Source organism: Cynocephalus volans, chromosome 4, assembly GCF_027409185.1.
Source record: "Cynocephalus volans isolate mCynVol1 chromosome 4, mCynVol1.pri, whole genome shotgun sequence".
In the NCBI taxonomy this organism is placed as follows: domain Eukaryota; kingdom Metazoa; phylum Chordata; class Mammalia; order Dermoptera; family Cynocephalidae; genus Cynocephalus; species Cynocephalus volans.
In genome coordinates this window covers 51,070,603-51,095,687 of record NC_084463.1, presented here as the reverse complement: position 1 = coordinate 51,095,687, position 25,085 = coordinate 51,070,603, and the positions used below count along the sequence as shown (strand labels likewise).

The 25,085-nt window shown below is 41.5% G+C and overlaps 1 protein-coding gene across 25 annotated transcripts in view; it reads left to right on the top strand.

Annotated features, from left to right (window-relative positions):
• OBSCN (obscurin, cytoskeletal calmodulin and titin-interacting RhoGEF) overlaps positions 1-25,085 on the top strand; it is a 182,985-nt gene that overhangs the window by 26,224 nt on the left and 131,676 nt on the right. For 23 of the 25 annotated variants that reach the window (XM_063095249.1, XM_063095241.1, XM_063095247.1 and 20 more), the window contains 4 exons: positions 7,944-8,219; positions 13,031-13,306; positions 17,145-17,420; positions 22,131-22,406. In XM_063095249.1, the coding sequence (XP_062951319.1) occupies positions 7,944-8,219; positions 13,031-13,306; positions 17,145-17,420; positions 22,131-22,406 (1,104 nt within the window). The remainder of the gene's footprint in view (positions 1-7,943; positions 8,220-13,030; positions 13,307-17,144; positions 17,421-22,130; positions 22,407-25,085) is intronic. The other 2 variants (XM_063095248.1, XM_063095252.1) reach the window with 2 other exon arrangements.

Sequence of the window (25,085 nt, the reverse complement as noted above, 5' to 3'; positions counted from 1 at the left end):
TTTACTTATATAGAGTTTTTTGTGGTGGTATTCCCTTACTACCATTTTAATGTCTGCAGGTTCTGTAGTGATACTCTTGTTTCAGTACTGAAAGTATTAATTTGTGTCTTCTCTCTTTTTGTCTTGCTAGAGGTTTATCAATTTTATTGCTCTTTCAAGCAACCAGCTGTAGGTTTTATTAATTTTTCTTTTTTTTTTAAGTGTCATTGATTTCTGCTTTTATTTTTATTATTTTCTTCCTTCTCCTTGTGCTGGGTTTATTTTGCTTTGTCTAATTTCTTTAGTTAGAATCTTAGTTGGCTGATTGAGATATTTCTTCTTTTCTAGTATAAACATTTAACACCATAAATTTTCTTTAGCTTTATCACACAAATTTTGACATGTTGTAGTTTTATTGTTCCTGCCTTCCCAGTTGAAAATAATTTCTAATTTTCCTTGGGACCACTTCTGTGACTTCTAGATTATTTAAAAGTGTGTTGTTTAATTTCCAAGTGTTTAGAGATTTTATTGTTACTTTCTGTTATTGATTTCTAGTCTAATTCCATTTTTGTCAGAGAACATAGTTTGTATTATTTCAATTTTTAAAAAAATTGTTAGAATTTGTTTTATGAACTGGAATATGGCCTATGTGGGTGAATGTTCCACGAGTGCTGGAAAGGAATGTGTGTTCTGCTGTTTTGGGGTGACGTGTCCTACAAATGTCAGTTAGGTCATGATGGTTCATGGTTCAGTTCTTCTGTATCCTTGATGCTTTTCAGTCTATCAGTTCTATCAATTATTGTGAGAAGAGTGTTGAAATCCTCAGCTATACTTGTAGATTTGTCCATTTTTACTTTCATTTCTGTGGATTTTTGCTGTATGTATTTTGAAGTTCTTTTGTGAGGTGCTTACTCATTTAGGTTTGGTCTTCTTTGTAAATTGGCCCCTTTATCTTTGTGTAATGTCCCTCTTTATGCCTGGTAATGTTCTTTATTCTGAAATCTACTTTGTTTGATATTAGCATAAATACCCCGGGTTTGTTACATTAATGTTTGCATTATATGTATTTTGCCATTCTTTTGCTTTTAGCCTACCTATATGAGTATCGTTATATTTGAAGTGAGTTTCTCATGTATAGCATGTAGCTGTCCATGGGACATTCTCTGACTCATAATAGACATATTTAAGCCGTTTTCATTTAATGCAATAATTGACATGTTTTGATTCAGCTCTACTATTCTGTTATTTTTTTCTGTCCCCGCCCCCCTCTTTTTTGGTTCTTGTTTCACCTTCCCTGCTTGTGTTGGGTTTTTTAGTATTCTATTTTAATTTATCTATTGTGATTATTTTTTGTCACCTAAGGATGCAGTTAACATACTTAACTCTTATTCATCTACTTAAGATCGGTATTTTACCACTTCCATTGGAATATAGAAATCTTACCATCATTGAGTCCCCTTCATTCTCCCAACTTTAAATGATTAATTTTCTTATACGGTACCTCTGCAGTCCTTGAAAACCTCATCAGACAATGTGATAAGTTTTGCTTTTTGCTGTCAAACCTATGTTAAGGAACTCAAGAGGAGAAGCATAGTCTATTTTACTTATCCAGATATTTCTGTTGTTCTTCCCTCATTCCTAATGTCCTGAATTTCCCTGGTTTATCATTTCCTTTCTGTCTGAAAAACTTCCTTTAGCAATTCTTTTATTTATTTAATTCATTTAATTAATTAATTTATTTAAAAAGATGCCCAGTAAGGGGGATTCCAACTACCATGCTCTCCCAAGTGAGCCACGGGCCAGCCCGTTAGCAATTCTTTTAGAGCAGGTTTGCTGTCAAAGAATTTTCTTAGTTTTCCTTTATTCAGAATGTCTTTATTTCACCTTCATTCCTGAAGGATATTTTTGGTGGATGTAGAATTCTGAGTTGATGGTTCTTTTTTTTCAGAACTTGAAAAAATGTCCCACTTCCTTCTGTCCTCCATGATTAAAAAAAAATGCTTAATTGACAGAGATTGAATATATTCAAGCTGTACAATGTGATGACTAGATCTGTACATACATTGTGAGATATCCAGTTATTCACATTGTTCCCCTACGAATAATGTGTTATTATTCTCTGACTCCTTTCAAGATTTTTTCTTTGTCTTTAATTTTCAGAAGTTTTAAAATGTCTAGATGTGGATTTCTTTGGGTTTATTCTGTTTGTGGTTTGCCAAGCTCTTTTAATTTGATTTATGTGTTTTAACAAATTTGGGAAGTTTTCAATAATTATTTCTTCCAAAAAAATTTTTTTTTCTGAACTGTACTTCTTTCTCTCCTTCTAGCATTAATGACTCCAATGTTAGATCTTTTATTAATGATTCCAATGTTCGATCTTTTGGTCTCCATGGCTCTTTTAATTTAAAAAGAAATTCCTTTTTTCACTGTGGTTTAGATTGGATAATTTCTATTGATCTGTCTTCAATTTCACTCTTCTGTTATCCATATTCTGCTATTGAGACCATTCAGTGAGTTAATTATTATATTTATCCACTTGGTTCTTCTTTCTTTCATCTCTTTCTTTGCTGCAACTTAAAAACATTTTTTTTCCTTTCCTTTCAAGAATATTTGCTTTTACTTGTTGGAGCATGCTTTGAATAGCTGCTTTAAAGTCACTATCAGATAATTCCAATACCTGTGTCATCATGACCTTGGTATCTGTTGGTGGTCTTTTCATGTGCATGCTGATTGAGAGCTTCCTGGTTCTTCATATGCCAAGTAATTTTGGATTGTATCCTGGGTGTTTTGAACACTATGTTATGAGACTCTGGGTCTTCTTTACATCCTATGGGAGATGTTAATTTTATTTTGAGCTCAAAATCAACTTGACTGTAGGTTCCTTCCCGCCTTCTGTGGATTGTTGTCTGCAAGACTTTGCAGTGCTGTCTGGATCTGTCCTGTGTGTGCACCACCTGGTGGTCCGTGAGGACCTGGACAATGGCCTGTTCCCTAGTTTAGTGCCCAAAGTCCTCAGAATGCTGATTAGGGTTGGATCCTTCTACCTGTGGTTTGAGGGGAGGCCCTGGAGTTTGTGAACAACTTTATGTCATCACCTTCTGAGCTTCTCCCTCTTGACAGTCTCTCTAGGACTTTCTCCTTTCCTGGGGCTTCCTTCTCATTTCTTTCTTTCTTTCTTTTTTTTTTTTTAAAGATGACTGGTAAGGGTATCTCAACCCTTGCCTTGGTGTTGTCAGCACCATGCTCAGCAAGTGAGACAACCGGCCATCCCTATATAGGATCCGAACCCATGGCCTTGGTGTTATCAGCACCACACTCTCCTGAGCGAGCCACGGGCCGGCCCTTCCTTCTCATTTCTACAGACAGAAAACCAGAACTCTATGTATGCTTCCCTGATACCTGCTTTCCACCACTGTGCCTGTGTGTGCACAGAGCCAAGAGCTGGGAGGACAGAAAGAGAAAAAAGAATCCACAGTGCTTATTCCTCTCTCAGGATCAGAGTTCCTGTGGTTGGAGAGGAAAGCTTCTTACCCTCAGCATTTTAGTTGTCTGCAACCTGCATGATCTGGGATGTGAGAGAATGAGGGTGTCCTCTGCCCTCTCTGAACATTTGGGGGGGTCCCCTTTTTACACCTTGAGTAAGGGCTGCATGATTCATCAGGAGCCCACTCTGTCTGCACAATTGCCACCTTCTGGTTTTGGGCTGCCCTGCATGTAGGTCACAGGATAAAAGGTAAACTCACTTCTGGTTTGGTGGGACTTTGAATTTGGTTTTCCCTCCCAAATCCACCTGCTACTCTTTACTTCCAGAGTTTTTAGATAAATGCTCTGTGACTTCATGGCTGCATTCAGTGGGTGAGATGGGGTGGGGTCTATGCCTGTGGAAGTGGAGCCTGCCTAGATGCTTTTATAAAAATGCCAGTTTATTTTTGTAACTATGCAAATGAACCCAAACATTGGCATTTCGTATGTGGGACAAATCCACAGCATCCTTGCTGTGATATATATAACCATTCAGGCAAATGAACCTTACCATCTGGTTCCCACTGTGTAGCTGGGAACCTGATGGTGAGGACTCAGCCATGGGGTTAGAGGAGCCACTGAAGCTCCTGTGTGCTTCTTCCCCTAGTGTAGACACTGGCAGGTGGTCACCTGAACACACACACACTTACACACACTTGACACACATATATGCATGCACACCTCCCCATACATACTTAACACATACAAAAAGGCATTATATACATATACTTACAAACATATACACATATACATATATACACATGCACAATGCATTGACATGAATATATGCACACTTACACACACACATACACGTGCACATACATACAAGACACATGTACTTACACAGGTGCACACCCACCTCCACACTTGCACACACATACACACACATTTAAACACATGTATACTCACATACACATACACACATACATACATAGATGCCCCCCAACACATGCTCACATGTATACACACACACATACATACACATGTTCGTACACGTGCATACACACGTGCATATATACAAACTTGCACACTTACATGTGTACAATAATGCATGTATACACATGCATACACGCATAAATACATGCACACCTCACCCCCACACATACACACATACATACACAACCCACACTTACACACCTACACTCATGCACACATACATACACACACCCTAGCAGGGGCAAGGGGTCAGTGACTGATGAGTGGACCAGAGGCAAGGCAGCTGACACAGCTGGTGTCTGTGGCTGTTTTTCAAAGCCTGGCTTCAAGGGGCAAGAGAGAGAGGAGTGGAGAAAACCCTATGGAGAAAAGGCCAACTGTGGCCCCTTGAGGCCCCCTGTCAACTGCTGTGTGCTGATCTAGATTGTTAGAGTCTTGTCACCTTCTGCTGCTGGTAACCTGACTGTCCTAGCATGTTCACCACCTTCACTGAGGATGAGCAAGGGAAAGACAGGCAGCTGAATGCTTCATCATTTCCTTCATGGGAAATAAACTTAGGACATAAAGATAGAACTGTTTGTATTTTGCACACGTGTGTGTGTGTGTGTGTGTGTGTGTGTGTGTTTTAAAGATTAAAAACAATCCTGTTCAGAGTTTCTGCTGACTTCTATTGGGATATCAGAGAGGTGTTTCCAAAGCAGAAAGTTTCTGGTAGATGAAGTTAAATAATTTAAGGTAGAAGAGTAGAGTTAAAATCAGCCAGTCTGGATTTCTGGTTCCAACAGTACTGTGGACTTTTGTAGTGTGGAAAATCCCAGTTTATTTTTGTATTGTAAACATCTAAATGTGCTTGGCAGAATGGAACAAAGTGAGGTTAAGTTAATATCTAAACTTGCAAGGGGAGGGGGAGGAAATTACCAGGTGGTAGAAATGAAGAGGGAATGGAAAACTAAAGAAATAAGTGATGAATTGGTGTACAGTTGTTGTAGTGGGCTTTGTGGTTCTAGAGACCTGGGCCTGATCTATACCAGCTTGCAGATAGGCAGTGGGTACTTATGCTTGAGAGGGGTTGGAAGTGGTACTGACACCTGTGTATAAAGCTGGGACCCTTGTAGAACCATACTGTTAGGGAAAAGATGAGCTAGTAAAACAATCTGCCCACAGCTCATGTGGATGACAAGGAAGCCCATGTGCCTGCCTTGGCTCAGGTGGGAAAAGTTTCCCGTAAGCAATGGAAACTTATTTCTCACATGGGATTGGAGTTTGAATAATACTCCTAGAGTAAGAAATTAACCTAAAAATAGATCCCAAGCCAGTGATGTTTTGGGAACGTTTGGCAGGAGTAAGTGTAAAACACTGCACTAATGAGGGATATCCCTACCACCAGAGCCATACTTAATTACCATAGAATAAAGCTGTGATAACAATGAGCTCACAATAGAAGATGTTTCTAAGCCAAGAGAAATAACCCAATATAAATGAGAGTCAGAAGGTCAAAAAAAAAAAAAAAAAAAGCAGGATTAGACCCACCAGGAACTTCAGATGATATAGCAACAATCTGAAAGAGAGTATAAAATAAGCAGATGGAAAATGACTAAAGAGATATGTGGAAGATTTGAAAATAAAAGAAAAAAGTAAAATACCAGAAAAAAGAACAGGTGAATCTGAAGAACCAAATGGAATTTCTGGAATTGGAAAACATAATATTTGTAATTAATAATTTAGTGGAGGGATAAACAGTAAATAAGACATAGCTGAAGAGAGAATTACTAAATTGGAACATAGACCTGAGGAAGTTACTCAGAATGAATCACAAAGAGAGAAAAGAGATATTTTGCCATAAAAAAGAATGAAATTCTGCCATTCACAACAACAAGGACAAACTTAGAGAAAATTATGTCAAGTGAAATAAGCCAAGTGTAGAAAGAGAAATACTGCATGTCCTCGGTCATAAGGGGGAGCTGGAAAAAAGAAAAAGGGAAGAAGAAGGATGCAACAATCACAATAATTCCTTGAACTTTCAGAAGGAGAGAAATGAACTGAAGCTACCAGAGGTAGGAATGGTGGAGGGGAAAGGAAGGTTAGGGAGAAATAGTTAAAGGGTCACAAAAAATGTTTATATCGTGTAATGATAAAAAAATTTATAAAAAAGAGTAACAGATACTGATAGACATGGAGGATGGAAGCAGAAGTTCCAACGTGTCTAAAGGGATTTCTAGGAGAAACTAGAGAGAATGAGAAAGATGCTATATGAAAGACATGCAGAAGATTTTTAGAAATAACAAATGACATGAATCCTAGCATTCAGGGCTCACAAGGAATAATGGCAAGTGTAAAAAAAAAAAAAAAAAAATTCCCAGCTAGACACATCAAAGTGAATTGCAGAAGGCCAAAACCCAAAAGATCTTAAAAAATATCAGAGAGAGAGAGAGAGAGAGATTAATAGAAGAATAGTTAATCCTTCCTGTGTCAATAGCAATGAGAAATGTGTCAATAGCAATGAGAAGCACAGAAAATGATGGTGTAATCTCCAAAGTACCAGGGGAAAATGACTGTTGGCCTACAATTCTATACCCAGCTAAATGATCATTCAAAAGTGAGGGTGAAATAAAGACATTTTCAGGAAGGAGACAGAGAGTTTACCATTCACAAAACCTTGTTGAAAGAATTACCCATGGATATGTTTAGTAATGAACATATAAAGTAGAATAACAGTACACTTGTGGATCACTTAATTGGGATATGTTCTGAGAAATGCATCTTTAGGTAGGTGATTTCGTCATTGTGTGAAAGCATAGAGTGTACTTACACAAACCTAGGCGGTGTAGCCTATGACATGCCTAGGCCACATGGTATAGCTTGTTGCTCTCCATGAGTAACGCATTGCACTATGACATTCAGAGGGCTACAGTGTCACTAGGCAATAGGAATTTTTCAGCTCCATTATGGGACCACCATGGTATATGTGGTCTGTTGTTGACCTAAATGTTCTTCTGAGGTGCATGACTATAATGTGAGGTGAAGAAATAGAGTAAGTGAATAAAAAGCATCCAGTCACCAGGCCAAGGAATTGATCACACCAGTGGTGACTGGCCCGCTAGAAGTTGTAGGCTGCACTAGGTGTCCTTCATGTGACTGAGGGATATTGCCGGTTCTGCTGACATCACCTAAGAAATATCACTGAAAATGCCTGCGCTTTGATGTGCAGGCCACAAATTGTACCTCTCTTTGTTTGTATAATTATGGGATCACAGTTGGTAAACAGATATCAGGGTCTGAATTGTAACACACCAACCTGAAAGTTATTGAACCGGGAGGCTACAGATTCCGAGAACTAATGTGTTCTCTGCTTTATGCTTCTTTTAAGTGGGATGTTCTCTGTGTTGAGAAAGCCAGGGAAGGCAGTCTTATGGCTGGGGCATCAGAGTTTTGAGGTCAGGCAGGTGTGCTCTCATTCGTTCTAGCAATTGTCTATCTCTGACTCTGTGTGTCTCTCCGCATTCCAGAACCCAAGGTCGTGTTCACCAAGGATCAGCCAGCACACAGCGAGGTGAAGGCTGAGGCAGGGGCCAGTGCCACGCTGAGCTGCGAGGTCGCCCAGGCCCAGACGGAGGTGGCATGGTACAAGGATGGGAAGAAACTGAGCTCAAGCTCGAAGGTCCGCATGGAGGCCACGGGCTGCACGCGGCGGCTGGTGGTGCAGCAGGCAGGGAAGGCGGACACTGGGGAGTACTGCTGCAAGGCCGGGGGCCAGAGGGTCTCCTTCTGCCTGGATGTCACAGGTGGGTGCCAGAGGTGGGCAGAATGGAGCGGGGGGGGCCTGAGCATCAGGTTGAAATTCTGAGACTCATTTAAGCAGTCCAAGGTGCTGTTGGACCCTGGCATCCTCCCTGTCTGTGGGCTTCAGATGCAGTGCCCCAAACTCTGCCCAGCAGCTTCCATATTTGCGGTGTTGTTTTGCAAGACCAGAGCAGGTCGACGGGCTGAGCTCACCTCAGTGTGTGTCCTGGTGTGGCTGAGCCAGTCGTGGTTTGTTTCCTGGTGAGGGATGAGCAGAGGGTAATGGTGACAGATGGGTGATGACCATAGGTGTTCTTAGTTCTGATCTGATGACCCTCTGTGGTGTGTATGGGGGCTGTGGGAAGGGAACATCCAGTGACAGGAGATCATGTCCTGCAGGTGCCAGAGGCTCCCCTCTGCCCACACAGTCCCTATTGCCAGGCCCTAGAGCTCTGCAAGCCCATGCTTGGTCTCTTAGTGATCATTGTCTGTGCATCTGTCCTTCCCTCCTCACGTCCTTCCCTGTCCACCCTGTCACTGAGCATGGGGAAAGGAGGTCCCACACAGCTCATCCTTTTCTCTTCTGATGGTCCCACCCAACACTCAGCTCCCTCCTGCTGGCCTTGCCTGGCACTCAACTCTCTCATTGATCCAAACTGACCCAGGAGGGGTCAAGCTTTGCACCCCTGTTGGTAAGAAAAGCATGCCTTAGCACCCAGACCACAGAGGATCCCGTGGCAGGACCCATGGTTGCCTGGGATCCAGAGCCTGTTAGTGAGGAACCAGGAGTTGGAAACCTCACCTGGGCAGAGCCTCTGACCATGTGTTCCCCCGTGTCTGTCCGCAGAGCCCAAGGTGGTATTTGCAAAGCAGCAGCCTGCACACAGCAAGGTTAAGGCCGAGGTGGGGGCCAGTGCCTCGCTGAGCTGCGAGGTGGCCCAGGCCCAGACGGAGGTGGCATGGTACAAAGATGGGAAGAAACTGAGCTTGAGCTTGAAGGTGTGCATGGAGGCCACGGGCTGTAGGCGACAGCTGATGGTGCAGCAGGCGGGGAAGGCAGACACTGGGGAGTACAGTTGTGAGGCTAGGGGCCAGAGGGTCTCCTTCCACCTGGACATCACTGGTGGGCTTCTTAAGGTCTTTAGTATGTTCCTTAGGATAATTAGTAGGGTGTTTGCGGCGGTGCTGCCTAGTGGCCTGTGTTCTCACACATCTTCCTGTATGACAACAGCTGGCAGGTATTAACTACATGCTGAGGGACTGGCTTTTGTGAAGTGCTCCTTGTCATTTTACTTGCTCAATCTTTACAATAACTCTGGGAAGAGAAATTGCAATTATTCCTATTTTAAGATAAGGCACAAAGAAGTTCAGTGTCTTACCAAAGTTTGCACACCTAGAAAATTGCAGTCAGGATTTATGCCCCATATTCTGGGACTTTTTTTTTCTCCTTGAAGATCTCTGTGTTTAGTATTTATTTTAGCATGTATGCCCGGGCACACATTCTCATTATTTTTTTTTAAAGGTGACCAGTAAGGGGATCTTAACCCTTGACTTGGTGTTGTCAGCACCACGCTCTCCCAAGTGAGCCACAGGCTGGCCCTTTTTTTTTTTTTTTTCCTTGTATGAAAACATATTTATTTCGCCTTCAACTCTTATAACTATTTTCTCTGGGTATTAAATTATAGTTTAGCAACCCCTTCCCTCCACTGCACCTCCCCCAACATTTTAAAGACATTATTCTGTTGTCTTCTGGCTTCCATATTTTCTTTTGAAATATCGACTGTCAGATTCATTATGGTTCCTGAAAGGGTCATGTATCTTTTTTTCATTCTGTTGCTTTTAAGATTTTCTTTTTGACTTTGATTTTCATTAATTTTACTTTGGTGAACCTTGGTGTGCTTTTCTTTGTATTCATCCTGGTTAGGATTGTAGAACATTTTGGGTTTTTGTCGTTCATCAGTATTCTTGGCCTTTCTCTATTTTGTCCCATCTCCTTTCTCTTACAGGACTCCTGTTACACTCTATTAACCTTTTTACATTTTCTCACACATGTCATATGACTCTTTCTCTCTGCTTCTTAATCATTTTTTTTTCTCTCTGCTTTAGTCTGGATATTTTCTTTCACTCTATTCCAATTCACTAATCCTCTGTTTTGCTATATCTAATCTTCTGTCAATCCCATTTGAAGTGTGTTTACTTTCATTTTTTGAGTTTTCACGTTTTATAATTTCTATTAGATTAATTTTTTTGTAGATTCTATAAATTCTGTGTAGTGAAAATTTTCATCTTTGATTAATTTTCTTCCTTTTATATTTTTAAACATTTTAATCATGGCTGTACCTTGGTTTGATAACTGTAATAATTGCATCATCTGACGTTGCCCTTTTTTTTTTTTTTTTGGTTTTCTAATATTCTCTTGGCATACCAGAGAATTTTCAACGGACTCTCAGACATTGTATCAGAAAAAAAATTGTTGAGTGTGGATAATGGTATCTCATTCCAGAGAAAGGATCACTCTTTCCTTTGCTAGAAGGGAAGGGGATTGCTAAGAACTTGGACCCATTCTGGGACTGTTCTGACTTGAGGCTGCATTGCAGTTTAACCTGGGTTGTCCAACTCTGGTTTGCCACCAATCCTGGGCATAGTTCTCCAAGGATTCCTGCAGAGACTTGAGCTGTGGGCAGGGGGCCCTCCCTCAGCCAACCGTCAACTCTCATATTTGTCTCTTCAGTAATGCAAGATGCTGAAACGTTTGAACTAGTTTTCAGAGTTTTTCTGCTTGGCTTCTTAGCCTCCTGCCCTGTGCAGCTTCAGAATTCATCAGACATCTGGAAGGGAGAGTGGCTGAGTACGGGGCTCAATTCTACACTGTCCCATTTCACTGGAGACTTGGCCCCTTGGTCTCAAATTTCATCTACCAACACAAGATGTCAAGCACGTCACTGGTTTCCCTGTTTCTTAGCAGCAGCACTGTGCCTTGCTCTTTGCCTGGGTTTTCCCTGTCATGCCATATCCAGTGGCAGTAGTGCTCTAAGGGGAAGGCAGGTGCTGAGCTGGCCCCACATCTCTGTGCTGTTCCCCTTCTCAGGGTCTGGCCTCCTTGCATTCAGACTGCCCTGGCTTTTCTCCAGCACCCTCTCAGCTTCAGCTGACTTTGCTTACCTGTTGGTTACCTTCCTTGCTCACTTCACGCCTGTTCCTGAAGGAGGGCTCCTGTCTCCATTAGAGTGTTTCCCCTCAGCTTTTATCAGGGCTGGGTGTCCCTTAAACATCACTCTTTAGCCAGGTCTGCCCTGACCAGTGAATCTCAGTTGCCTACCAGCGTGTCCCCCTGTCTTACTTTATAGAAAACTCACTGTAGCATTATATATTCATCTTCATGGTTTATAGATTTGTTGTCTTCCCCTGTTAGATGTCAGGTTGTGAGCACAGGTGCTCTGTCTGTGTTACTCACGACAGCATCCCAGATACCACCATAGCGCCCCACAGAGTAGGCCCTCCATGGACATTAGTGGTGAGAATGAATGAATGAATGAATGAATGACTGCACCAGCAGCATGGAATCTCTGAGATCCTATATACATTCATTTCAGTGTTTTAAACATCATAATGTGTTTATTTGACTATATTATGCAGACAGCAAGACATATAATGGTGACTGTGTAAATTGTATTAGTAATTAATTAATATATTTATTTTAATTCTAATGTACTTAAATTACCCTTCCAATCTAAAAAATAAGGACAATTTTAAAAATTTTAAAAGTAAGGCATCTTACTGATGCAGAAATGAGTAGAGATGCAGAAACTAGCACTATCACCAAGTATTTATTTGAGTTGAATGGAACATATACAATTTAAGAACACTGATGATATTGGGTGTTGGGAAGGACATGGAGAATTGGGACTCTCACACACTGCTGGTGGGAGTGGAAGTTGATACAACCATTTTGCAAAATTGTTTTGAATTACCTACTAAAGCCAAACACAGGCCTACCTATGTTCCAGCAGTTCCATGTACATAAGAATGTTTACAGCAGATGTACTTATTGTATCTCCAAACTGTAAATAACCCAAATGACCCACAAGAGGAAAAGAAAAAATAAGTTGTGGTGTTCATACAACAAAATCCTATACAGCAGGACAAAAAACCAAATTGCTGCTACATGCAACAATATGGCTAGATCTTACAGACATGCTGAATGAAAGAGAACAGACCCCAAAGAATATATAATGCATAGTTCCATCCCTGTGAAGTCAAAGACCAGGCAAGATAATTTATGCTGGGAGCAGTCAGAACAGGGTCTACTTTGGGGAGTAGTCTGTTGTGGCTGGGGAGCTGGGAGTGTTCTATTTGTTGATAGGTGTTGGTTACATGGGGATAGCTTCACCTAAAGTTTATTGAGCTGTACAAAGAAATTAGTGCACTTTATATAAGTTATGCTGAGATAAAACTCAGGATACCATTTGTAGAGGACACACTATGTGCCAGCTCTGGGGATGCATTAGTGAACAACACTGACCTGCCACGCAGAGCTGACTGTCATGTGGCAAAGGCAATAAACCTGAAGGTGCAGGAGTAGTCATCTTCCTCCAGCCTTCAAGTTGCTCTTAAGTCAGGACATGCCCAAAATGGACTCTTGAGGCTCTCCGGTGGGAGACGTTGTGCCTGTGGACACAAGTCTAACATCTCACTGGACACATGACGTCACTGGCCTCAAGGAGAAAATGTACTGAACCCTGAAGCTTTGGTCCCTGTAAAATGGGTTGGTCCAGTTTTGTGTCTTTGACCATGTGTTCCTCGCTGTCCCCAGAGCCCAAAGCAGTGTTCTCCAAGGATCAGCCAGCACACAGTGAAATTAAGGCCGAGGCAGGGGCCAATGCCACGCTGAGCTGTGAGGTGGCCCAGGCCCAGACGGAGGTGACATGGTATAAGGATGGGAAGAAGCTGGGCTCAAGCTTGAAGATGCACCTGGAGGCCACGGGCTGCACGCGGCGGCTGGTGTTACAGCAGGCGGGCAAGGTGGATGCTGGGGAGTACAGCTGTGAGGCCAGGGGTCAGAGGGTCTCCTTCCGCCTGGATGTCACAGGTCAGTCCTTTGTGGATACCAGCTTAGCCTTGTTTAGAAGTGATGAGCACAGCTGATAGCCCCAACAGAACATGGTGGTCTTTCCATGAGCCTTCATCTCTTTAGTCCCCTGTTTTCCCAATTCCCATTTTCATATCCATGGCTGGGTCAAGGGAGGCTGGATGGGAAGGGCGTGTCCAGAGGAAGAGGAGCCATTCCTGTAAACTTCAAGTTGTGTTTCCAGCTTGTAACGCTCAATCACAAGTTCCCAGCATCTTCTCAGAATCTTCTTGGTGTTCCTTGGATCTGGATCTCTGGCTTTACCTGGTCCTTATGGTCTGAGGTAGACCAGTCATCTCTCATGTGGGGATATGTGAATTTCTCTCCTTGGCCGTTCTGGTGAGAGATGTTTGAATATCATTCCACTGGGATAAGGAGATATTTCAGTCACCCCATCATATGTGGAATTATCACAAGACTGAACCATGGATTGTCAAAGTTTTAGGTGTTCTGGTACACTTTTCCCTCCTTTCACAAGGATCTAGAAGCTATCTATGCACCCATATGTAGCAAAATCTAGACCCATGTTTTGTTGCAGTGTCTGTCCAAAGTAAACAGACAGTAGAGATTGGTAGTTATGCACCTGTGAGATTTGAAATGATCTTTTGAAGGCAAATATTATTTTCCTTTTGTCTTCAGTTAGAACATTCTGTGTCAGAATTCTTCTTGGAGTTTGATTTATAAATTTAGAAATGGAAAGGAATAAATAGCTTAAGCTTCATTGGCATGATTTGATAAAACTGAGTTACTGTAATAGTAGCTCTGACTGGTAAAGCTGTATTTATGTAATAGCAATTTTCAATAATTAATCTGTGCCTGTGCCTCTCCCTAGCTGGTTCATAAAGAAATCTGAAACTAAATTTATTTTCTTTTCCTTAACAGAGCTTTAACATCAGAGAGGGGTGGGCTGTGGTCCCACATTGACCGCTAGATGCCACCACATAACAGTTTGGTATTGCGTCAGTGTGCAGTGGTTTGTGGGTGCATATAGATAACAAAAAACCCACTGAGTATCTTTTCAAAATATTTTAAGAGAATAGGACAAATTCTTTTATGATAATAAATATGAAAAAGTTTGACAAACTGACCAAATTCTTAGAAAAGCATATAAAATGTAACATATGAAGAAATAGAAAACTCAAATAGTTCTGTAACTTTTAAATAAAATAAATCGGACCAGTAACAAAAAATCTTTTCATTGAGCAATATCTAAGCCAAATAATTCTACTGCTAAATTATAACAAATATTCGGCAAATAAATTATTCCAGGTTCAAGGAGATTCTTTTAGAGAATAGGAAAAGGAGATAGTCTCTCCGATTTGTTTAATTTATAAAGCATAACATTGATGCCGGTATCTGATAAGAAAAGTAGGAGGAATTAAAATCACAAGCCAATCTACTATGGATATCAAGGGCAAAATTTAAACAAAATATTATTCAAATATATTTAGCAATATATTAAGAGGATAATACACTATGAAGAAGGTCATAGTCCAGTAGTGAAAGGCCTTTTAAACATTAGAAACATTAGCAAGTCAATAGAGTGCATGACCTTAACAGATTGAAAGAAAATATAAAGTAATTACCTCAAAATGCAGAATAAAGCATTTGATCCAGTTCATGAATTTGTGTTGTAAAATTAGCACACCAGTTCATGACATAAAAGTTTGGAAAAGTGGAATTCACAGATAATAATTGTTTATCCAAAAGATAAATTACTAGACTTATGAAGAGAGTTGAAAACATTTACTGTGTAAAAAATCAATATAGAGAAAACACTTCTGTATCTATACACTAGCAACAAACAGTCGAAAATGAAATTTTAAAAGATTTACAATAGCATCAAAAGCCATGTTTCTAATTACAAATCTAATAAAAGGTGCTTTTATTTGCTTTTTTTAATACAAAGAGAATATGGGGAGAGAGGATTATTAGCCATTTTGGTATATAAATTTTGAGAGATAGTCAAGAAGATCTAAATAAATGGATAGAAGTCCATGAAAGAAACAAAGATGTCTAATCCCAATCAAAATACAAACAAATGTTCTTTTTTTTTGAAAACTTACGAGCAGATTACCCAGGCTGTGTACAACCAATACACTTGAAAAAGAATGAAGGTGGTGAGCATTTGCGGTGCCAGAGTCAGGACTATTATGTAGCTACCGTAATTAAGACAATGGTGTCTCATTGCAGGGATAGATGGACAGACCAAAGGAACGGGACAGGGAGCTCAGAAGCATACTCTGGTGTGAATGGACTGCCCCACTCAACTGCCCTCCTTTTTTTTTTTTTTTTTTTTTTTTTTTACTTTGGGACTTGTGCAAGGAGTGACATGGTGTTTTTATAAAGTTTTGGGGCCATTTAACCGTATGGGGGAAGAAAAATTGGACGAGTAAGTCACACAAAGTCAACTCCAGTTGGATTAGAGACCTTAGAATAGAAGAAAAAACCATAAAACTCTTAGATTGTCATAGATGTTTTTGAGGGCAATGATGAATGATTTCTTTTCTTTCTTTCTTTATTTAAAGATGACCGGTGAGGGGATCTTAACCTCTGACTTGGTGTTGTCAGCACCACGCTCTCCCAAGTGAGCCACGGGCTGGCCCTATGAATGATTTCTTAAACAGAACATAAGTGCAATAACCACTGTCTTAGTCTGATTCTGTTGCTTATAATAAAATACCCAGAACTGGATGATTTATAAGAAAATTAAGTTTATTGCTTACAGTTTTGGAGGCCGAGAAGTCCAAAGTCCAGGGAACACATGTAGTGAGAGGCTTGGTGGTGGCAGCACTGACCCAGGGGTCTCACATAGCAGAAAATGGCAGAACAGAGAGAGACAGTTCCTCATGCACTCTACTTTGAAAGCCCTCAGACCCATTCCCATGATCACCGATATTAATCCATTCACTATGGCATGGTCCTACAGTCCAAGCACTTCTTCAAGGCCCTACCTTTCAATTACCATAATAGGATTTCCCACCCTCTTAACAGTCACAATGGGGACCAAGCCTCCAACACATTAAACTTTTGGGTGGACACCATTCGTTAAGTAATAAACACCATGAAACTAACTTGAAATACTTGAGTACATTAAAATAAAAAACTTTCATTCATCAGAAGACACCGTAAGAGTGTGAAGAGGTAAGCCACTTAGGAAAGGAATGTGAATACAACATGACTGTCACATAATTGTCAATGCCCTAGCATTTAAATATATAAAGAGACCCTGAAATGAATATATAAAAGAAAGTCAATGCTATTGAAAATTGGGGAGAAGTCTCGAATGGTGACAACACAGATGAACAAACATTAATAAAAAAAAATATCAGAAGGTGCCCACCTTGTGAGTCATCAAGATGACACACTAGAAACCACAGGAGGTGCAGGTGCTTCCACCAGAGGCCCCCTGACAGTACCAGGAGCAGGCAGGAGCATGGGGCCTCAGGGTCACTCAGGCACTGTGGGGACAACGTGCCCTGCACAGTCATTTAGGGAGACACTGCTTCAGTGAGATGGAGGTTCTCATGTATCACAATCCCTGTCCTCCCCCGAGGAGCCTGTGCCTGGAGACCTTTCACAGCATCCCCGCCTGGAGCAACCCATGGAGCAGGGGTAGAGTGGATGGACACATTGTGGTCATTGTGCTGAGAGGTGGTGGGGCTCCTGCAGGCCACACAACCAGTGCAGGGCCTGGAGAACTTTCCGCCCTCCTGTCTACCCATCCAGAACTCCTTCCCTGTGTGGCCTTCCTGACTTAGATGTGACTTTGAGTCTGTGTGTCCCTTTCTGTTCCCAGAGCCCAAGGCAATGTTTGCCAAGGAGCAGCCTGCATGCAGTGAGGTGAAGGCAGAGGCAGGGGCCAGTGCCACGCTGAGGTGTGAGGTGGCCCAGGCCGAGACAGAGGTGACGTGGTACAAGGACGGGAAGAAGCTGAGCTCAAGCTCAAAGGTGTGCGTGGAGGCCACGGGCTGCACACGGCAGCTGGTGGTGCAGCAGGCAGGGAAGGCAGACTCCGGGGAGTACAGCTGCGAGGCCAGGGGTCAGAGGGTCTCCTTCCGCCTGGACATCACAGGTCAGTTCTTCATGGGTACCAGCTTAGCCTTGTTTAGAGGTGGTCTTGGTGCTGTTGCCATTAGACTTCATCACTCCAAGTCTCCCATCCTAGCATCTCCCATTTTTCTACTTATGGTTGGCCAAGGGAGTGGGATGGTGGGGTGCATATGGGAAGGAGAAGGGCCTTTCTCGTACAGCATGAGTTATGCTTCCATCTTCCCAGTACGGGCTCAGAACCCACTGATGTTCCTGGATATCTAGCCCCATGGCTTTACCAGCTGCAGAGGGCCGAGGTAGACCAGATGTCTGTCACCTGGGGATGTTCTGGGAGATCGCATATGGCCTTACTGCTTCATACGAGGGCTCCCCATATCAAGAGATTTTTGAGTTTCATTTTACTAGGATAAGGGGAAGTTTTAGCCACAAAATTATACTTGGAATTATCTCACAACTGAACTTTGAGGTATCAACCTTTTATGTGTTCTGGGACCGTCTTCCCCTGACCTTTTCCATGGACATAGAAGCTCTCTGTGCACCCACATGTGGCAAAATCTAGATCCATTCTTTTGTTGCAATGTATGTGGAAAAGAAACAAAGAGCAGGAGATTGGAGGATATGTGCTGCAATAGACAGCTGTGAATTTTGGACTGCTCTTTTTAAAGCATAGCTTGTTTTCACTTGATCTTAAGTTAGAATGTTCTGTGTCTGAGTTTTCCTTGCAGTTTAATTTTTATACTTAAGAATGGAAAGGAATAAATAGGTTAAGCTGCATCAGCACAGTTTTCAAACATGAGTAACTGTAGTAGCAGCCACAGACAGGTAAAGCAGTACTGATTTCATACCATTTCCCTAATAATCCATGTCTGCTAGTTCCTCTCTGGCTGGTTGATAGAGAAGTCTGGGTACAATACTTTATTTTCCTTTAATAAGAGAGTCTTTCTGTCAAATTGAGATGTACTTAAGTCACCCATTTGATTCATAGATGCCAACACATGTCACTTTGGTATTGCGTGAGTATATAATGGTTTGTGGGTGTGTGAAACCCCAAAACACCCACTATGAGTGTATTCGAAATGTTATTATATGAGAATATGTAATTATTTTATGCATGTAAATTTAAAAAGTTTGGACAAATTGATCAGTTCCTAGAAAACTATATCAGAACTCACAAAAGAAGAAATAGACAAGTTAAACAGTCTTCTAATCTTAAAAAAATGGAACAAATAATATTCTCATAGAATAATATTTAAGCTCAGTGGCTGTATAGGTGAATTGTACAAAATATTCTGGAAAGAAATTATTTAATGTTTATAGATTCTTCTAGAATAATGAAAAAGAAGATACACTGTCCAACTCATTTTATGTACATAATATATCCTTGCTACCAAAATCTGACAAGGTAAATATGAAGAGTTAACATTGGTCAGTTTTTATCGATTGTAAGTCAGTGTCTTAAACTAAAGATTAGCAAACTGAATTCAGCAATTTATCAAGAGGACAATACATGACAAAACTCATAGTACAGGAATACAAGGCTGGTTCAACATTTGAAGCATTAGAAAATGAATACAAACCTTGACGTGAACAAATTAAAAGAAAGATGTGATGACTCCCAATAAATGGAGATTAAAAGCATTTGATAAAATATAATGTCATAAATTTTTTTTTAAAAGTGATAAATTTTAACATCAATTTAGGCCATACAGTTAACAAACTATAAATAAAAGGATTTTACCGTAATTGAATGAATGTTAGTATGGAATAAACGAGCCAGTGTCAGACTAATAGTGAAACCTTGAAGGCTTTGCCTTTGAGATTGGGAACAAGTCAAGGAAGCTGACTGTCACCACTTGTACTCAACATAGTAAAGTACAGCAAGTTAGGAGGAAAATAAAAGCTGCGAAACCTGGAAAAATACAAAATGGAACTTGGAACTTGGAAAAACGATATGATTATCAATTTAGAAAAATCCAAAAAAGTAATTCTTAGACTTAGTAAGAGATTTGAGAAAGATTACTGCATACAAAAATGAAATTACGGAGAACACATTTATATTTATGAACTAGAGACACGCAGATGGAAAATGGAAGAGTAAAGATTAACTGTTACCAATTTCACATGTAACAGAAGTCCTTTAGATGCTATGGGGGGGGAGTTATTAAATATTGCTTTGCCTCCCACGGATTTGTCACCCCTTTTCCCCTGAGTGACGGAGCCGCCAAAGATTACTCAAAGCCCATCTCTTTTGAGCAGTGAGAAGCCCCAGAGAGGGGTTGATATCCCAGAACTTCCTCAAGGGTGAGACATTTCTTCCATTTGGGAAATTAACCACGAATTCGGGTTCTCTTCCTGTATTTATTCTCCAGACCAAGAAGTTACAGGAAGAGACATAGGTGGGGTTTTGCTAAGTACAGTTTAACAAGTTTTCCAATAGAAGCTGGTAACATTCAATAGAAACAAGTCAGATGACATTCTGTTAGGCAATTAAGTGATCCACTAACAAAGGCTTGATTTAGCTGAAATTCCTTTTGCCTGCAGCAGCTTTTTAGTAACTTTACATATCAATCAGTAACCTGTCTGTCTTTGAGCCAGCAATCTTGCTGAGTTATGATTCTTATCTTGCAACAGAGATTCAATAGCCTGGGGAAAATTTCCTGTCCTTTGCAAGGTCAATATTTAAAATTGCAAGGCTTTGGAAAACCAGGCCCTGTAAGGTACATTTGCTTTATAATATATTCCACAATTAAACATTGTTGAGACATAGCAAAGAAGATCTAAATAAATGGACAGAGATCTACAGAAGACCAGAAGACATTCAATCCGTCAGAATCCAAAGACTAGATCTCTTTGGGTGTGAAAATATTGACAAATTGATTGCAAAGACCAAGTAGAGCCCAACCACTCTTGAAGAACAAAGAGAGGGCATTTGCTGCATCAGGTGTCAAGACTTTTAATAAAGCCGCAGTGTATTAATCCATTTCTGTTGCTTATAACAAAATACCTGGAACTGGGTGATTTATAAAGAAAACAAAATTTATTCCTTACAGTTTCTGAGGCTAAAAAGCCCAAAGTCCAGGGAACATGTGGTAAAGGCTTTCTTTAGTGGTGACAGAGGGTGACGGCAGAGGGTCACATTATGACAATGGTGGAGCACAGGGAGCAAGAGATAGAAAGACGGACTCCCCTCTCTCTTCTTTTAAAGCCCTCAGAACCATGCCCCCGACCACCGTTTCTAATCCATTCACTAGTGCATGGTCCTACAATCTAATCACCTCTTCAAGGCCCTGCCTTTCAATCACCATAATAGGATTTGCTACCCTCTTTTTTAAAATTTATTTTTTATTGGCATATTCATTGTCACAAATCATACTTATTCTTTATGCCCCTTATCCTATCTCTCTATTCCCCCTCCCCTCCCACTGGATTTCCTAACCTTTTGTAAGTCACAGTGGGGGACACGTTTCTCATACTTAAAACTTGGGGGGCACAATTCAAGCTTCAGTGAGTTTTGGGGGACATAATTCAACACACAGCAATTCAGATAACTGTGTCTAAAGGCAGGAATACATATCGATGCAGTTGAGTGTGCAGTGGGCAGCCTTGGCTCCTGTTGGGTCAGTGCGCAGATCCTGCAGATGCTGTCCTGTGCGGCCTGCGCAGTGGTTCAGTGTGGCCTCAGGAATACATCAACAGGCCAAAAGAATTGAGTAGTGAGCTCACAAGCAGCTTTGAGTATAACCGCACCCCCTCCCTTTTTTGTTTTTACTGTGGTGCTAATGTGAGGTGCAGAGAAAGGATGCTGTTTTCACAAACAGTGCTAAGACCATTAAACACAGGAAAAAATAAAATCAAATCGGATGTCTACCTGACCACACAAAAAACCAACTCAGGTGTGTTAGAGACCTCAAGTGAAGGTGAAACAAGCTCTTGTGAGAATATACAGATTTAATAACTTCAGGGCAATAGATTTATTGAACAGAACGTAAGTGCACTAGCCACAAAGGGCAAATCGACAAATGTGCCAACAATAAAACTAAAGTAGTATTTCATTAGAAGACATCATAAAGGAGTGAAAAGGTGAGGCACACAGATGGGGATGATATTTATACCATGCGTCAGTGTCCGTGCCCTAGCGTTTGATCATGTAAAGACCTCCTACAAGTGAATATGAAAAAGACAGTGCTATTGAAAATGGGGCCACTCAAGCAGTGACACCACAGAAGAGCCAAACTAACTGCCAGGGAGACTGGCGAAGGTGCCCACCTGTGAGTCATCAGGACGACGCACTAGAAGAAGCCACAGGAGGTGCAAGCACTTCCACCAGAGGCCTGCAGCTGACAGCACTAAGTGCAGACAGGAGTGTGGGGCCTTGGGGACACTCAGGTGCTGTGGTAACAATGTGTCCTGTGCTGTCACATGCAGAGATGCTGCAGCCTCAGTGAGGCAGAGGTGTGCATGGGTCATGACCCAGTCCCTCCCCAGAGGAGCCTGTGCTCCGGGGACCTTTCACAGCACCCTGCCTAGAATGACTCATGGAGCAGGGGCAGGATAGACAGACACATTGTGGTCACAGTGCTGAGAGGAGGTGGGGCTTCTCCAGGCCGCACTGCCAGTGCAGGGCCTGGAGAACTTTCTATCCTCCTGCCTCACCATTTAGGACATCTTCCCCCTGTGTGGCCTTCCTGACTTAGATGTGTCTTTGATCCTGTGTGTTCCTTTCTATCCCTAGAACCCAAGGCGGTGTTTGCCAAGGAGCAGCCGGCACACAGCGAGGTGAAGGTTGAAGCGGGGGCCAGTGCCACACTGAGCTGCGAGGTGGCCCAGGCCCAGACGGAGGTGACGTGGCACAAGGACGGGAAGAAGCTGAGCTCGAGCTCAAAGGTGCACGTGGAGGCCACGGGCTGCACGCGGCGGCTGGTGGTGCAGAAGGCGGGGAAGGCAGACGCCGGGGAGTACAGCTGCAAGGCCGGGGGCCAGAGGGTCTCCTTCCGCCTGGACGTCACAGGTCAGTCCTTTGTGGGTACCAGTGTAGCCTTGTTTGGAGGTGATGATGGGACTGGCTGACAGCCCCAGCAGACCCTGGTGCTCTTGCCATTAGGTTTCATCTCCTGAAGTCTTTTGACCTTTCACCTTGCATTTTCATACCCATGGCTGGGCCAAGAGAGGCTGGATGTGAAGGTATAGGGCCCTTCTTGTATACCTGGAGTCATGTTTTCAGGTACTAATGTTTAATCTTACCTTCTGAACACCTGCCCACAACCCTCATGGTGTTCTTTTTAGAGTCTAGGACTCTGGCTATATCTGGCCCTTTTTCTCTCAGGTAGACCAGTTGTCCCTCCTATGAACATATGAATATCCTTTTTTTGGATGATCTGGTAGTTCCCAAATGTTTTCCCTAAGCACCGTATGGGGGTTTTTGTGAGTGAGAGATGTTCAGGTTTGTTTGAACCAGGATAAGGGGAAACCGTGGGTGTGCAGTCATGCTGGGAATTATCTCAACTGTACTTTGAGTTATTTAAGGTGTTCAGGGATGCTCTTTTGTCCTTTCACATGGATCTAGAAGCTGTTTGTGCACCCACATGTGGAGAAATCTAGATTCATCTTTTCTTGCAATGTCTGCGCCAAGTAAAACGAGAGCAGAGGGGTGGTAGATACCACCTGTGATACACCTATGAGGTTCAGAATTATCTTTCTAAGGAAAATCTTGTGTCCTGTTGCCTTTAGTTAGAATATTCTGTGTCAGAATTTCCCCTTGGAAATTGATTTACAAATTTAAAAAGGGGAAGGAATAAATACTTTGAGCTACATGAGCACACTTTGTTAAAGATGAGTTGCTGTAGTAGCAGGCAGTGACTGGTAAAGCACTTTTTATCTCATAGTATTTCCTAAATATGCCTGCATGTCTGTGCCTCCCTATCTGATTCATAGGAAAGTCTGAGAACTCAGTTTCCTTTCATTAGGAGCATTTAACCTCAAATAGGGTAGGGTGAATTTCCACATTAACTCCTTAGTGCTACCACATAATGTTTTGGTACTGTTTCAGTGCATAATGATTTGTTGGTGCGTAGAGATGCCAAAACCCCATTACGTATCTTTCTAAAGTGTCATTTTAAGGGAATATAACCAATCATTTCATGATAATACATTTGAAAAGTTTTGACTCATTGACCAGTTTCTTAGAAAACTATGTGAATAAGTTATACAAGAAGAAGTAGACAACTCAAATAGTCCTATAACTTTTAAATAAATGGAACCATTAATTTTTATTTTTAATGAATGGTGAGGGGCCTAAGCCCAGTGGCTCTAGTGATAAATTATACAGAATATTCTGTACAGAAAGTATTTCATATTCGTGAAGGTTCTTTTTGAGACTAGAACAAAAACATATTCTCTCAAACCTGTTTATGTGGATAGTGTCATATTGATAGCAAAGTCTGGCCAGGAAAGTATGAAAAATTGAAATTATGAGCCAATCTCTGATGGGCATCAGAGCCAATTTTTTTTTTTTTTTTTGTCTTTTTCGTGACCAGCACTCAGCCAGTGAGTGCACCGGCCAATCCTATATAGGATCCGAACCTGCGGTGGGAGCGTCACCGCACTCCCAGCGCTGCACTCTCCCGAGTGCGCCACGGGCTCGGCCCACAGCCAATGTTTTTGACAAAATATTTTCGAAGTGATCTGAGTAGTCTGTCAAGGGACAAATGCATTATGACAAAGGCATAGTCTGTGAAGGCAGTGTTGGTTTAATATTCCAAACATTAGAAAACATAATGCACGACATTAACAGATTTAATGAGAAAAACAATGGGATTATCTCAAGAAATGCAGAATAAAAGTGTGATAAAATTTAACGTCATAAATCCAGAGCAAATATTTGAGAAGATTCAGCATCAATTCATGCCGTAATTTTTTTGTTTTTTGGTGGCTGGCCTGTATGAGGATGACATAAAATTCTTATTAATATATGGACAAATAGGGACTTCCTTAATCTGATAAATGGTCCTATAGAAAACAGGAGCTAATATCATACTTAAAGCAAAATCTTTACCTGAGGGATAGAGAATAAGAGAGGAGGAGCACTGCCACCACTTGTCTCTGACACTGAACAGCACTGGAGGAGGAAAGTGAAATCAAAGGGAGAAAAGGCGGATTTCAAAGTGGAATTCACACATGATATGATTATTAACGCTGAAAATCCAAAAATAAATTATTGGACTGGGTAAGAGGGTTGGGAAAGGTAACTACATACAAGTATCAATCAACAGAAAACACTTCCGTATTTATACACTATCAACAAACAGTTGAAGAAGGAACTTTTAAAATGTTTACAAAAGTACCATGTTTCTAATTCCAAATGTAAAAAGAGATGCTTAAGGGATGGATACATTGTGGTTGTTGTGGGAGAAAATCCTGAAACATTTCTGAGAGGTGATAAGAAGATTCAAATGGGGCTGCTGGTGCTCAGTTGATTAGAGCACGATGCTGGTCACACTGAAGTCAAGGGTTCAATCCCTGAACTGGCCAACCACCGAAGCGGGGGAAGGGGAACGTAAGACCTCAATGAATGAACAGAAATACGTGGAAGAATCAAATTGATTAGCAATCAAAGTCAAAACAAATATTCCATGTGGAGCAGGAGGTGTATGACAATTGACAAGGGGATTTCAAGGCCAAGTGTAACCCA